This window comes from Oryzias melastigma, linkage group LG8 (genome assembly GCF_002922805.2).
Source record: "Oryzias melastigma strain HK-1 linkage group LG8, ASM292280v2, whole genome shotgun sequence".
NCBI lineage: Eukaryota > Metazoa > Chordata > Actinopteri > Beloniformes > Adrianichthyidae > Oryzias > Oryzias melastigma.
Window position 1 is genome coordinate 17,521,849 of NC_050519.1, and position 15,004 is coordinate 17,536,852.

General features: G+C 39.7%; 1 protein-coding gene across 1 annotated transcript in view; it reads right to left on the bottom strand.

Annotated features, from left to right (window-relative positions):
* The window catches only part of LOC112146172 (myocardin-related transcription factor A), a 44,163-nt gene that overhangs the window by 21,047 nt on the left and 8,112 nt on the right, over positions 1-15,004 (bottom strand). The window contains exons 2-7 of the mRNA XM_036213335.1: positions 14,065-14,130; positions 6,397-6,452; positions 5,769-5,835; positions 5,531-5,686; positions 1,105-1,265; positions 855-973 (exon numbers count right to left, since the gene is read on the bottom strand). Of these exons, the coding sequence (XP_036069228.1) occupies positions 855-973; positions 1,105-1,265; positions 5,531-5,686; positions 5,769-5,835; positions 6,397-6,452; positions 14,065-14,130 (625 nt within the window). The remainder of the gene's footprint in view (positions 1-854; positions 974-1,104; positions 1,266-5,530; positions 5,687-5,768; positions 5,836-6,396; positions 6,453-14,064; positions 14,131-15,004) is intronic.

Below are 15,004 nucleotides of genomic sequence, written 5' to 3' on the forward strand. Positions count from 1 at the left end.
AAAAAAAAAACAAGAAAAAAGGCATGTTGTTGAATATAGGATATGGACTATTCATTCTGAGATGTCATAGCAAATACAAAAAAAAATATGCTCCAAGGTGAACCAATTTATTACCTTTTTTCATTGTGGGGAAAAATCTAGTCTCGATTTGAGCAATTTTTTACATCTATAATCATGATTATCCAGTGATGAGTGTCACATAGACTAGATGAGGTTTAAAATGACTCAGACTGGGATTATATAAATTGTTATTAAGCAGGTTCAGCAAAATAGACGTAGCCTTTGACCCAAATGATTACTTTTAATAAGTTCAAACATAAGCCAAAGGCTATGTAAACCTTCAGCTACAGAAAAATCAGGCATGTGACGCCCATTCAAGAACATGTTATTGAATGCCTTTAGCCCATAGTGTTCACACTGGACAAGAAGGGAAGGGCTTCTTCTCTGTCTACCAGTGCATGTCTGCCACCTACAGTAGGAGGAAGTTTAGTGCAAAATGTCAGAGCGGTGTAAATCTTGCAAAACTTTCTCCAGGTTTTTTCTTGCAAAGCTCTATTCCGATATATGAAAGACAGACCGGAATTAATTTCTCCTCCAAGATCAATTTTAAAATGGTTGGACACCACCAATACGTCACCATCAATACCAAATCCAAGTCCTTGACTGCGGCCATGCGTTTTGTACAAAGGCCCCGAAAACAGTCATAGAAACTTGCATAGCTACGCATGAATGGCAGAGTTTTGAATGCAGAACTTGAAACACGTTTACTTACATTTACATCGATTTTTCATTAGAAGTTGATGCATATTGATACTATCCAATGCAAAAATTAGCACTTTAAGTGGATGTGACGCACCTTGATGTGAGCGTTAGAACCTCCCATGAGACTTGATGAGTCCAACGCTCTGCTGGCCATTTTCACAGAGTTGAATGAACCACAAATTGGTGGAAAATGAAGACCTGATGGAGGCATCTGATTAAAAACACAACAGCTTTGTGTCATGACTGAACTGAAGTCTCGCTTTGATGCTAAAAGTGCTTTTTGACTTTTGCTTATTACACTGTTGCAACTCCAATAATCAATTTCTTGGAGGGCAATCGTACCTGAGTCGGAGATGGGATGCTGCTGCGTGACAGGTCCTCTGTTGGAGAATGGACAAGCCCTGAGCTCAGAGGACACTCCTGGCTTACCGCCTGTCCTGGAGACAAACTGTCATTGCTGTGCTCATCGCCTGAAGAGCTCTCCCTGGAGGACTTTGGGAAATCTGAGTGGAAGATGAGGGATTATGAGGAGATGTGGGAGAGAGAAAAATCTCTCAGCTAGACTACCGCAGCTGTTGTTTGTATCATCCTCCCGTATAATCCTTAATAGAACAAAAATATTGTTTTTCACCAACAAGGGCATTTACAGCGTTGACCCTCACTGACCTTCATGTCACTAAAACTACATTCAAAAATGATTATTGCCATTCTATTTCTTTTCATTTAAATGATAAATTAATCGGCATTTAATTCAAATATTCAAATGAAAAAAAAAAACATAGATGGATAGAGGGTTTGTGATCATCCATTGGTTGGTTTTGGGTGTTACCATTTCTGACCAGGTTTAACATCATTTAAGCTCCAGTTTTCCAAAAATGGGCAAAGGTGCTAAAAGGTCCGTCAGTTGGTGGAAAATGCTCATTGAGACCACATAAGAGCTCATTATTGAGCAGTCACAAACCGACACTTTAAAGGCTACTTCAATTGAAGATCTAAGATGAAACTATGGGTTAAAAACTGTTATCTCGGATACCAAATCCATTCATCTAAATAAAAAAAAATTTAAAAAATAAAAAAAAAACAGGTTTGGATCGATAGTACAAATAGACTTATTTAGGTAGTTCCACAAATTAACTCAGGAGACCAGTTCCAACAAGGACCTATCACCAATTCACTCTTTACACTTATTAAGCTCATTTACATTCTAGTTTCAAAGATCTTTTTATATATTTATGACTTTATATGTCAATATTAGCGACTTATGGAGATACATTTTTTTGATTATTTGTCTTTGATTGGAAGATTGGTAAATTCAAAGTAAAAAAGTCAAAGCCCCACTGGCTACATTAGAGTTTTTGTTTTGACATAGCTGTGGATTGAACTCTTAACCTTCCAGTCTCAGGGTGGACAATCTAATTTCAACAAAACTGTCACTTACTGTTGGCCTCATTTTTACCATAAATGTTCTTGGCAATGTCAGTGTGTTTATCTGTGTTATTGTTATTTTACATGGAAGCAAATTGTGACTTTAGCTTTATTGTGTTCTAAGCCCCCTAATGCTAAAATAGCAGAGTGCATTGGCTCCACTAGATATGGTTTCTAACCATCCTTTAACTTGTGCTCATGGGTCCAGATGACCCTTATGTTGATGTGTGATCCGCCCATGACAAAGGTGGGCAGGATTTTCACCAGTGAAGATAAAAAATCCTTGAAAAAAAGTTCAGTGCGCTCTCTTGTGGGTCTAGATGCCTAGGATAGCACAAGGGTTAGAGGAAAATTAAAGTTCCCCTTCAATTAAAGACCCTTTTTTGATGAATTGAGAAAATTAGAACACTATTGCACCTTGCAGATTCTTGTGCAGTGATAACTCTAGGACTGTCAAAACTCTTCAAGTCTCCCTGAAGAGCTGCAGTAGGTTCATTGCCTGGATTTTTTCTCTCTGTGTCTGAATTTGATTGATGGTAGCTTTCTGAAGTTGAATTTAAAAAAAGAGGCTATCTGAAAATCTATGCAACCGACCCTCAGTCTACAAATAAAGAGGATTTTCAACGACTGAAACTTCAAACTGAGGGAATGTTCTGTCAAACAGAGGAGATATTTCCATATTTTAACACAGGAGACTCTACCTGCGTATACTGTCTATCTGTATTTACATTTGGGGTATGAATACAGAAACACACTGCAGTATTTCCACAACTCACAATGATGGGTTGATTTGCTCCTTTTTTTCTGTTGGGCTAAAGGAGATGGCTATTGAAAGCACACCGCTGGTCATTAATTCACCATCAGCAGGCAATGATGAAAACACAACGTGAGGCTGATTTAATATCCGCTGGTCCAATTATGCGTTGAGTTACCACCCACCGTGCTGCGTTTTCTGTGGGCCACGTCTGCATGTCAACTTTTTAAATCCTAAAGCCTCAGCACAAAGTGTCAGTAATACAATTATGTTTATTGTGCAGCAGTGACAGAGATGGATAATCCAGGAGCTTTTTTGGTGTTATTGAATATCTGCACTCCTCCTCAGAGCATCAGCTGGACCAAGCCTTTCATCTCAAGACTGAGCACAGAAAATAAATGTCATGTTCTCTATTTAGATTCATGTGTTAGTCCCAATCAAATTTGTGTTTTTTTGTTTGGAAGAAGCTCCTCAAACCCTCAAAGACTCATTTTAAAGGTTTCTCGGTCAACAAGGTCTTATTGTCTTCACAATGTGACTCTTTAAAGCGGACAGACAAAATGGAACTGATGTCTTCACCTCCCGTCTGTCAAGCAAAGATGAGAGGACATAAATGATTCACTGTATTCCACTTTAACCTTTCCAAACCCTCAGAGGCTGCCGTTTGAAGCCACGAGGCGGGGGTAGCGTGAGAGCGCGTGCACTCTGTGTGTGCGCTTTGTTGTTTTTTCTATTTTTTTGCAGGACAAATGTGTGCACATATGTGGTTAAGAAGCACAGCTGAGGCATCTGAGCAGCCAGCATCCATAGCTGGATGATGGCTGGAGAACGGAGGGCCTGCAGGGACGTCCTGTCAGGAGTCTAAAAGTGTGGGTGTGTTGTGATTTATATTACACCTCTAAACTCATCCTGCACCTTCCTACTGCAGGGATACACAGGATGTACTTCAGTCACACTTATTGAAAAGTCATCAAAGTTTCACTCCCGACTTTGAAGGACTTGTGCAGGACTTGTTTTTCAAATAACCCCATGAGATTACTAGATATACAGTATATGTACAGAAAACCGAATTATAGATTTTGATGGCTTGAACAAACAAGATGCTCAACACAAGAAGAAAAAAATCTAGTTAATGGAAGGAAACTTTGCCCTATGTCTTCATGTCTTCAGTTGAATGGCAAAAACTGATTTTTTGTATCAAAGACATAAGGACAAAAAAGATAAATAAATGCATGAATAAATAAATATATATATATATATATATATATATATATCCCCTGCTTATTCTTATTTCAGGGTTTCGCATATTTGCAGATTTTGTTTTATTCATTTTTGTTACAAAAACTCGACAAATCAAGACGCTTGTATGAAAATTTTATGTCCAAACGATGTGCTGAGCCATTTATCTCTCCATGCACCTGCATGGAAAAATGGCATCAGTTGACTCAGAAGTGACTGAAAAAAATCTTGATATGCTGAATAAGATAATCACAGAGGATAAATATCATCCAGAGCAGGTGTTTATTATGAAAGGAACCAGTCTCTTCTGGAAGAAGATGCCCTGTTGCTTTATTTGATGAAGGAGGAAACACGCACCACTAGTTTTAAGACACAGAGACAGAGTGACACTCCTCATCTGCGTCATAAAGTACGCTGCTGTACAGTCTTTCATTCTGAATTTAAAAAAAATCTTTATGTTGGGCAATACCCCAATGTTTCTTAATAAATATTTTACAAGGCATGATCAGAAATGGTTTTGATGAGTATGGATCGGTAACAGACATTCTTTGGCCGCAGGGTGGGGGGGTGAGACAAGGACAGGGGAGGTTCTCTGTATTTCCAGAATCGGGGTATTATATATATATACACATATATATACACACACAATAGTTATATATCGTATGTATTAGTATTTTTCAAAGTCATTAGATGACAAAACTAAGAAAACGCTGGACCATTTTGTGGTTTTATGATAGTATGCCTACAATAACCTAAATTAAAAAATATATATATTACCCAGAAACCATCAGTGCTCCTAGTCACACTTTCCTGGCTGAAATATAAAGTGCAGCGATCAAATATTGATGGTAATGATGGAGAGAATTACAACCCATGGCAAGTTTGATGATAGAAACAGTGACATCCAGCAAAGAGTAAGGGTGAAAGACTCAGGACAGGATCATTTTTGAAACTTTGGTCTGGGACCACTCAGTGGGACGGGATAGCAATGAAAACCCACCAACCTCAACAATGTGCCAAATATGGCTGATTGAGTGGAACAAAGTAAAGTGAGAGTTTTTCTTTTTTTCATCCAATGGTCCACTGATCTACTAATCAAAACACACTCCAGTAATGCCAAAATTTGGGATGTACCTGCCGCCCACCACACACAAATACATACAGTAGAAGTATTCGATCTATTACGGAGTTTTTGGTTTCTTATCAAAAAAGAAATTCTCAACATCAACAAGGGATCAAATATTTTTTTCCTCCACTGTACTTGTATTTTTTCTACTCCTAGTGATTTGAGATTCTCTTGGTTTCTTCATAAATGAGCTCCATTGAACAATAAAACCTCTCCTGGCTTACCCGCGGAGGCCTGTTTGGTTCTGGGCTGAACAGGTATGATGTTTCTGTGGATCAGTTCCATCGGCCTCGGCCGGCGAGTCGCCTTCTCACTTAGATCGTCGGTGAGACGAGCTCGCTTCAGCTGCATGGCCGGAAATGAAGGCTCTGCTGAAGTCTCTAGCGCACCCAGAGGAGAAGTTCTTAGTAAGAACAACAACGCTAGTCTTCTGAAAGGCAGGGGGCGCTGTGTGGGACTCACCCTCCAAGATTTGTCTCCGGTCGAGTTCAGACTTGCTCTTAATTTTCCTTTTGAGATCTTCATCAGTCTGGAGAAAACAAAAACCCCGACTTTATGAAAATATCGAAACATTTGAATTGTTTAAAACCACATCTAATCACCACAAATATGGTTTCAAACTGCTGCTGCTCCAAAGTTTATTTTAAGGTCCTCAACTCATCTAACCTTTCTGCTAGCATAAAACTGCTTATAGCTCTTCACCATTCATCCGGTAATTTGCATATTTCTAATATGCTCCCATATATTTCCATCCAAAGTGCAGCTCTTAATTATCCAGCTGGATTACTCTGCAGTCTTTCCACGTAGCGTCTCATAAATACAGATGAAGCACCTGTAGCCTCGGGGCCAGCCGCCGCTTCAGCAGCTGCTTCTTCTGCTCCTCACACCCCAAAGGCCGGCTTCATTTTTCATCTCAAATCCTATTTTCTTCTCTTTTTTTTTTTCTCGAACCACAGGATTATGCAAGACTTGCTTTAATGATGTCATATGCCACCAAGTTACTCAAAAGGCAGCGTAAAAAAAAGTGGAGAAAAAAAAGTGCTTGAACGAGCTTTGACTCCGGTGACCGCTTCAGCGGTGACGCACTCACCCATGCACGCTCCAAGCTCCCCGTCTGCTTGTGGAAGGCAGCTGAACTTTTAAGCGCTGGAAGAACAGAAAGGAGAGTGGAGAGGAAGAGGGGAGAAGGTATGAACACAGCAGTGAGTGTCACACGACTCAGCAGAACAGCTTTAAACGGCACTTCCTCATTCTAGAATGAATAGCTTTATTGATGGGGATGATTATCACTCGTTTAGCTCGAGCTTTTCCTGATAACCATTCAAGCCCGCTGAACGCTTGCTCTAAATGCAAAGACACTTCATTTGTAATAGGCTTGTTGTTCCAGCAGCAGCTGGAAAAGGTAAAAAAAAAAAAGAAATCGCTGAGTTCAGGGTGGAGTTGATGATTTCAGTCCAGTGGGCTAACCGGAAGCAGATGAATTTCTGCAAACTGCTCTGCATGATTTTCTGTGAGTCTGTTAATTATGAATGTGTTCATGCTGCAGTTAAATGCACTCAAGTAAGAGCCTGTTCCTCGGATCAATAGGTAATACATTTTCTCCCTGACCTGAGATATTTCATGACAATAGACTTATAAATCATTAGAAACATTTTGTTATATCATTGTAACTCCCAAAGATTCTTAAAGAGGTCCTACCATGAAAATTCTACTTTTTGAGGTTTTAAATGCATTTTACTGTCCATTCCTCACTAGAAGAACCCCAGAGCGGCATTTTGATCTGTTCATGCATTTAAGAGTAATCCTCTAAAAATCTGCACTGTCTGCAGCAGCCCCTCCCATACCCACAGAAACGAGCGGTTGGAACCGTGCTGACGTAAGATCGATACCAACAGCTCCCTCCAGGAAGAGTCTGTGCAGCAAGCTCCGCCCCCAGACTAGCAACAGTACTAAGTCTTTAAATCTTTAGTGGCGATCAGAAACAATCTTCCATTTTAGATGTAGAATACCGCATGTTTTCAAATTGTGTCCTGTCTGCCATAAATTCCAGCTCAAACAGGTGTTTGATGCTTTAGTCACGGCGCTCCTTTAAGAACCCCCCAACTCCCGGTCCCGTGTTTGTGTTGTGAACGGTGTCGCAATGGGCAGGGCGACTAAGGGCAGATACATCGTATGTGCATCAATCTTTGAAGAAGTTTGGATTATTGAAATAGAGGGACACGGCTTTCTCTGGGATGACGTCATGAAGTCGACAGCAGCACTAATATTTCATCCATTCTTTGTTTCCTAGTGGTCCAAATGTAATATATGATCATATACATGGATATAGTTCACTCTGAAGGCTGAAGAAAATCATGGTAGGCCCCTTCAATATAATACTTTTTTTGCCAAACCTTCTAGAACATAGATAAATGGGTCCTAAACTCAATGGCTATGAGCTCTAAGGTCCAGCAACTAGGATTATTCAAGAAGTCAATTAATGATGGAAATGGACCAACGACTGACAGCTGTTGGACAAAAGTGTGGTCACATGACCTATTGAGTTTTTCTATCCAGTCCACGTTCATTGTCTCCATGAAGTAAGCACACGCTACTCTTTAAAAAAGATAAAGCCTGACAAATGCTGGAGCAAAGTCAGGAGGATCATCCCAGACTGGAGGATTTGGCGATTATGTGTCGATTAAAGATTCACTCCAATGGAAATGGTGTTAATGGTGTTTTTAACATGTTCTTGTGTCATTTTTCTCATGATGAAGGACTCATAAAGAAACTTAAACTTAAAATGGCATTTCTGACTTTCTTTATTCTAAACGTAGTGAATCAGTAGCAGACCAAAAAATATGGTTTAAAAAGTGTGTGTAGATGTGACGATGGTGCTACAATTGGAGGCCCACAATCCCCCTGCGACGCTCCACTCAGTGAATCCAAGTGCAGACAAATATATCATGTACGTCTTTGGTTTCCTTGTCCGAGCTCTGGCTCAAAACTGGATAGCTCCTGTATTGCTTGCCTTTTTTTTTCAATCCTAATGTTAAGTTGGGGATGTGAGCATGTAAACAGATGGATGATGAACTACTACTGCCGCTCTGCAGAAACTATGTCCTAGAAAATAACACATTCTGTGATTTTGGATAAAAACTGACTAAGTATGATTAAATACTTGGAATACATTTCTAAAGATTACAGATCTAAAGGTTAAAACAGTACAACATAAAGTCTGAGGTTTGAAACAAAATCAAATGTTGAGCTCCACAAAACGCGCCCTAGTAATTATTACAGTAATTATTGGACAATCTAGTGACAAGGTGATAAACTGCACTTTATATCAAGCTGCAAGAGTTCATTTTTTAAAGTTAAGTATTTTACATTTTAGTGATTATGAACGGGAAGTTGGAAGAACTGTAAGCATGATATGCAGAAAATCAGGAACTCAAAGATCCCTAATGTTGACCAGATAAAAGCAAAACCAAAGGCTGTAACACAGACAAGAAACAGAACAACTAAAGGAAGACACAGGAAAATACCAACAGTCAAGAGGGAACTGTCAGGGCATCAGGAAAGAAATGTCATAGAAAATTAGCCGCTGAGTTTGAACCATTGACTGTAAGAGTTAGACTAAATGACCCCTCCCACTAAAAATCACTCCATTCACACCATTCACATTTTTTCAACATGTTCTTGATAATTCTTTATTGCAACAAATTAAAATGGTAAACTGACTAATTGGATGCCTCAATACAAGAATGTGGTCTCATGTCGAACGTTCAAAACTTTTGATTGATAGACTTTGTAAACTTCTAATAAGCTCACCCCTGATTGGCGAGAATGGTTGCCATAGAAACGATGACTCTGACAGATGACGATGACAGATTTGGACGAATCACCTCCTAATAACCATTTCTGGTTCCAACTTGGCGTTGGCTGTATCGCGCAAAAATAGCTACCTTATTTTGTTGGAGCTGGAAGTAAGCCATTTTCTATGGATGAGGTCACACTCACTCAGTCCAGTTCTCTTATACAGTCAGTGGTTTCAGTATAATTTTATGATAAAAAAATAAGAAGATATCATGAAAGTTTGGCAAGAAACTTTCTGCAGAAAGTAGCCTAACTACCAACAAAACTGATAGCTCCATACATTCTGTGGAGCTCCTCAGGGTTTGGGTCATGAGGGCAGTAAGGTCTTGGCAAGGAGGCCTAGACTTTCCTCTCCAAGGCCAAGTATAAAATAACTTTTGATCACTCAGCACAGATTGTGGTGCTCTGTCAGGCGCCTCTGGCTGCAGAGTAGAGCTCCACCAACACCGTCTCAACTGTCGGCTGGAAGTCAATGACTGACTGTAGATGTCATCATGGGGGTGGAGAGATTCGTCAACAATTTTCTTAAAATCAATACTGGACTGTCAAAACAAGAGAGTCCCAAGATAATCACTTTGTTCAAGTTGTAGAAAGTGTTCGCCACTCGCTATAGATGATTTCTTATGCTGGTTGAAAATTTCTAAGTTGTTGATAATTCTATCGACAAATCTTTGGAATTAGGGTAGTTTTTCAACCCTTTGATAACACTTTGCACTTTTTGAATTATAGTATCAATTATGATCCATTGGAATTCCCACCCTAATCCCTAACTACTAAAATAGTACAGGAACAGTGTCCTGGATTTTAAAAGCAATCTCTACCTTTTTATTAAACTGCAAATATGACGTCACCGATTTCACAAAGTGAAAACCTGATCTATAAAAGTATTTTACGATGATTATTTATAAACCAATTTGGTACTGATTACGAAAACATAAATGTCTTTTTAAAAAAACACCCACATTTTTTGTGCAAAAACTGTTCAAGCACAATGCATTGTGGTCCATATTCCCAAATCTAGCAAGCATTGATACACAATAGCTTTTTGCTGGGAATTCTGGGAGATTTCTATGACATTCGATTTTGGAATTGTACGTTTGAACAGTACTACAAAATGGGGAATGGGGAATAAATTGATTCTGTCGACTGAGGACTGAAAGTGAATAAAAAATTAATTAAATAAATGAAAGCTAATTCATTCATTCAATCATTTTCTTGACCGCTTCGTCCCTTTCGAGGTCGCGGGGGTGCTGGAGCCTAACCCGGCTGTTGATGGACGAAGGCGGGGTACACCCTGGACAGGTCGCCAGTCTGTCGTAGGGCCTCAATAAAAGTTAAAAATACAAAACAGCAACTGGTAAAAATAAAATTATTAATATTATTAATTTGTTTATTTATTACTATTATTATTAATACAAAATTTCAATATTTTAAACTTTTTTTATTTTCTAATTTTCAACATTTTCTCTAATTTCACAATGTGTACTTTGGAGTTTGAAACAATTGCAAATTTTAAGTTTTCTTAAACCCAATGTCCACATTCCAAAATTACATTCTGGTTTTTCATTAAGATGACCCTGCTCAGGCCCTCAAGTTTTTCTCACTAGGAATTTGGAAAATTTTGGAAAACTTTTCCCACCAAAAGTGTTTATGAGATCTCGCGGAGGCAGCCATTTTGAAATTAGCAGGAAAAGTCTTTCTAGTGCCTCTAGTGGAGTGATGATCAACTACAGGGTAGAAAACATGGACCAAGTTATATTCAAGGGGTTTTGAAGGAGAGTTTTCATCATTTTAATGAGATGAAGGGCTCAGACCTGCCTGTATCAAAATGACCTGAATTGTTATATATGGTTAAAGGAGATTTTTAGTTTCTCTCATGCAGTTCAGGTCCAATGTGTGCTTGATCAGAGTTTTTCATTTGTTTCAGGTGAATAAAAGTGTGAGGCATTTTAACAGGAATGATCAAGTAGGTGTTGTAAATTCAGAGTCTTGCAATGATTTTATCCAACACAACAGAAACGTGTTGTTGTCCTAACGCCGTCTCGCTGCGCCGCACACACTCACAGAGCGCTGCTGCTGGATTAGCAACCTGGAGCAAGACTACTGGTACCTGCTCAAGCTTCAGTTCACGCCACTGAGCACTGCCGCGCTGCCGGCGTGCGCTCCACACCCTGGAGACATCATCACCCCCCCAGAACCCCGGCCCCACCACCAGGGCGGCCTCCTCGCGGGCGCATGAACCTGCCTGTCAGTCAGCGAAATCGGAAATGAGTGGTGGGATCGAGGACGGGGACGGATGGATGAGCACAGCGCTGTAGAATCACAGGCTGAACGTGAAGAGCACAGGAATAGACCTAAAGAAGACGGAGAACGGTAAAAACCGGACAGCGGGACGATAAACGAGGAGAGGCAGCTGGAAGAAAAATGGAACAACAGACCGAGGGGCAAATGAAGAGGAGGAAACAGAGAGCGCTGGGGTGAGGTCAAAGAGAAAGGACCCTATTATGTGCATGAGTGGCTAACAGCATCGCTGGTCTTTAAACTTTGAGAAGATTGAGCAGCAAACGCTTCCTCTGGCACGATGGCCTTTTTATGTTCAGGCTGTGGCTTTTTTGGCCTTATGTGTGACATGACAGCTGTTTTAGGTCGACTGTCCTATATTTGTGATAAAAAACAAACACAGCAAATGATAAACTTCTCCTCATATATACGTAACTGTTTGACTAATGCATTAAAGTTAATAGAGCAAGTATCCGAAAAAGGCAAAAATATCTGCTTTATGCTTAAAAATACAGTTTAGCCTGTCTCTCTTTTGGTATCAGAGGTTCTCCAAAGCTAAATTTAGATGATCAAACTAGCTAAATGTGAGAAAATGTCTGCTTTATGGCCCCACAAAAAATGTTAAGAGTTGCAAAAACAACAAACTTCATGAGGTTTAAGTTACAAACAAACCAAAACCTCAAACAATTAAAAGTAATTCCAGAGAACCCTGATCTCTTGCATTCTAAGTACCCATTCCTGACAGAATAACCAGACCGATCTCGTAAAAACGTTCCTAGTCGTCTTTTAATTAAGATTCTGCCGTCATTAGGCAAAATCAAAAACCTATGTCATCTTCTAGGACATAGTTTCTGCAGAAACATGTAATTTGCACCTGAGTGTGAATGTTGTAAGTTAGCAAGCACTCATTTCCCATCATCCCTTTGTTTACACTCTCTCCCGCTAGCTTAGAACCGCTAACAACCCTAAGCTAGCATTAGCGATACAACAGAAATGGTGAATAATATAGGAGCTATCCAGCCATACATCTTTAACAATATGCTTACATTAAATTTTTAGCAACTAAAATCAGCGTTCCAAAGACCCTTCTCCCCCTCCCCCGCTCACACTTAGGCGTGCGAGACATGGGGGGCTTTCAACACTCGTGCTGGAGCGAATTACAATTCTGACTCCAAACTGTTTGAGTGGATTGATCCAGTATTGCTCGTCTGTATTTTTGCTACTTGAGGCTAGAAGCTCGCGCAAACAAAGCTCTCAGCGACAGGAAGGGGGAGGGGTTTTGTGTCAACAGTCCCGCCCACAACACAGAAATGTTTTTCTAATGAGCTACTGCATAAAATGTCTTAAAAAACAACAGACTTTTTAAATTTTTTCTAAAAATTCATAATCATAATATAAACATAAATGAGAACGATTTTACTATACAAAAGAATAGAGTTGGAGTGGAACTGTAAATAAAACATTGTCATAGTAGGCACATAACTGTTTTATGCTTAAAAAATCCCATTTAAGGTGTTACAGTAATCAGTTTGCATCTACCCTATTAACATTTTTTTAATTTGGACTAAACAGTCATACAGCATATGTATTTAAGACGATTAACATAAATTTAAGGTCATGTTGCCACATGTTATTTTATCTGCTTGATTGATTACCAATCTATTTTATGAATCTGTTTTTTTTACACACAAACCTTTATTAATTCAGGTCGGTTAGCCGGGTTAGTTCTCATAATAAACATTTTTATTTCTTTTTCCCACTTATTGCTTAAAGAGTAGATCTGGTTCCAGCCAACCAGATCCCAGCTCACTGACACTCACAGAAACGTCTCTCGCAGGACGATAAAAACTCCAACAGCAGCATTTGTTCGCTCGTTGTTAGCAAATTGGGTTTTGTGCGTTCCATTTTGGAGCGGCTCTAAAGCCAAACGAGGTTCTTTCATTCCGACTGTCTGTGCGTGGAGATAAGAACTGGCAGCTGTGTTTTTGTGAGGCAGAACGAGTGAAGACACGACCGCGTTAAAGTTTCTAAACTGCTCATTCAAGAGCCAACTTCTTGAAAGAGCGGAGAGACATCCTGGCAGATAACACAAATCACTTCCTGTGTGACAACTCATTATAAAGTAGAAACGGACGCCTCCAAAGATTACATTACGATATCAGACATCATTTAAGCTCTCAAGTGGCGCAAAATCAATTTTTTTTTTTTAGAAATAAAGGTCAGGAAAGAAAAGGTTCAGAGTTTCCTTGAAAATGAATGAAAGGTCATGAAAACAGTTGCGGTGTGACTTTGATGCACATCGCTCTGGAGACTGAAACTGTCTGTCAGGAGACGAGAGCAGCGTCTTAACCACAATCCAAATCACTACACGGCAGTTGAGATGGAGCTGAAGCAGCAAGACGGATTCTCACAGCGCTGACGGAAGGAGAGACCGCAACGACAGGTCAGACTCACAAAAAGAACAAAAAACACACTAGGTGATTTGAAAAGGTTGCAGCTTAACTGATCCTGATTTATTATATGCCAACTAATCCGTTTATAGACTTGTTTTCTAGTAATGATCTGATAAAAAGAGGTTTGAAACCGTTTTGATGGTTAGCATATTGTGGTATCGTGTACTCACGTGGCATCATCCCCTGGGTTGCCAGTTCTTCTCTGGTTCTTCTTTGTTGCAGTTTAAGCTGCAAAACTGAAGACAAAAGAGAAGAGCACAGGAGTCAGTGACAGTCCAGTGAATGGGAGCCTCCCAGAGCCTGCATGCCCTTTACCTGAGTCCACAGCAAAGGAGCGGCATCGTGACTTTGTACAGAAAAAGAACAATACATGAAGATCTACTTTAAGCAGCTCTGCTGAGGCTTTGTCCTCGATGCAAGCTGTAGTGGAAATGTGTGGCGGTCTCGATCTGAAACATCAGCCCTGCTTGTGTCTCACACTACAAAGGGAAGTCCCACGCATACACGAGAACACACACACACACTGCAGTTTCCTGTTTCAAGCTTCAGATCAAAACTGCAGCTCATCAACTGTCTGATCATCACAAAAGTGTAAAAAAATACACAATAATACAAAATTGTGAAGTTAATATTTCTTATTTAGAGAACGTTCACGTCTTCAGAGAAGTTCCGGTTTTACTTGTTCAACAACAACAACAACAACAAAAGCATGAACTGATAACCAGCAGGAAGGGAACTTCATGAACTGTGACATGATAAATAAGACAAATGGGAACTTTCTTTTTATTGGAGGAGTGTTTTCCAGTCAACTTCCTGTGAAGTTGAAACTTCACAAACTGTTACACATATGACATTTGTCAGCTTTTAAAGTCACACGCTGAACACAAGCGTCCATTCCAGCCCTCTCTGACACTTTCATGCAAACAAATGCACCACTGACCCTCCACTGAAGATCCTACATGCTGACATGGAATGTTTTTGGTATACAAATGAAAAGAATGTGAAAAGGAAGAAACTAGTAAGCCTCCAGACCAGTGGCGGATCAAGAAATTGTATATATGGAGGCAGAAGACTATAGAAGGGTGGCAAATGTTTAAGGCCATTAGAAAA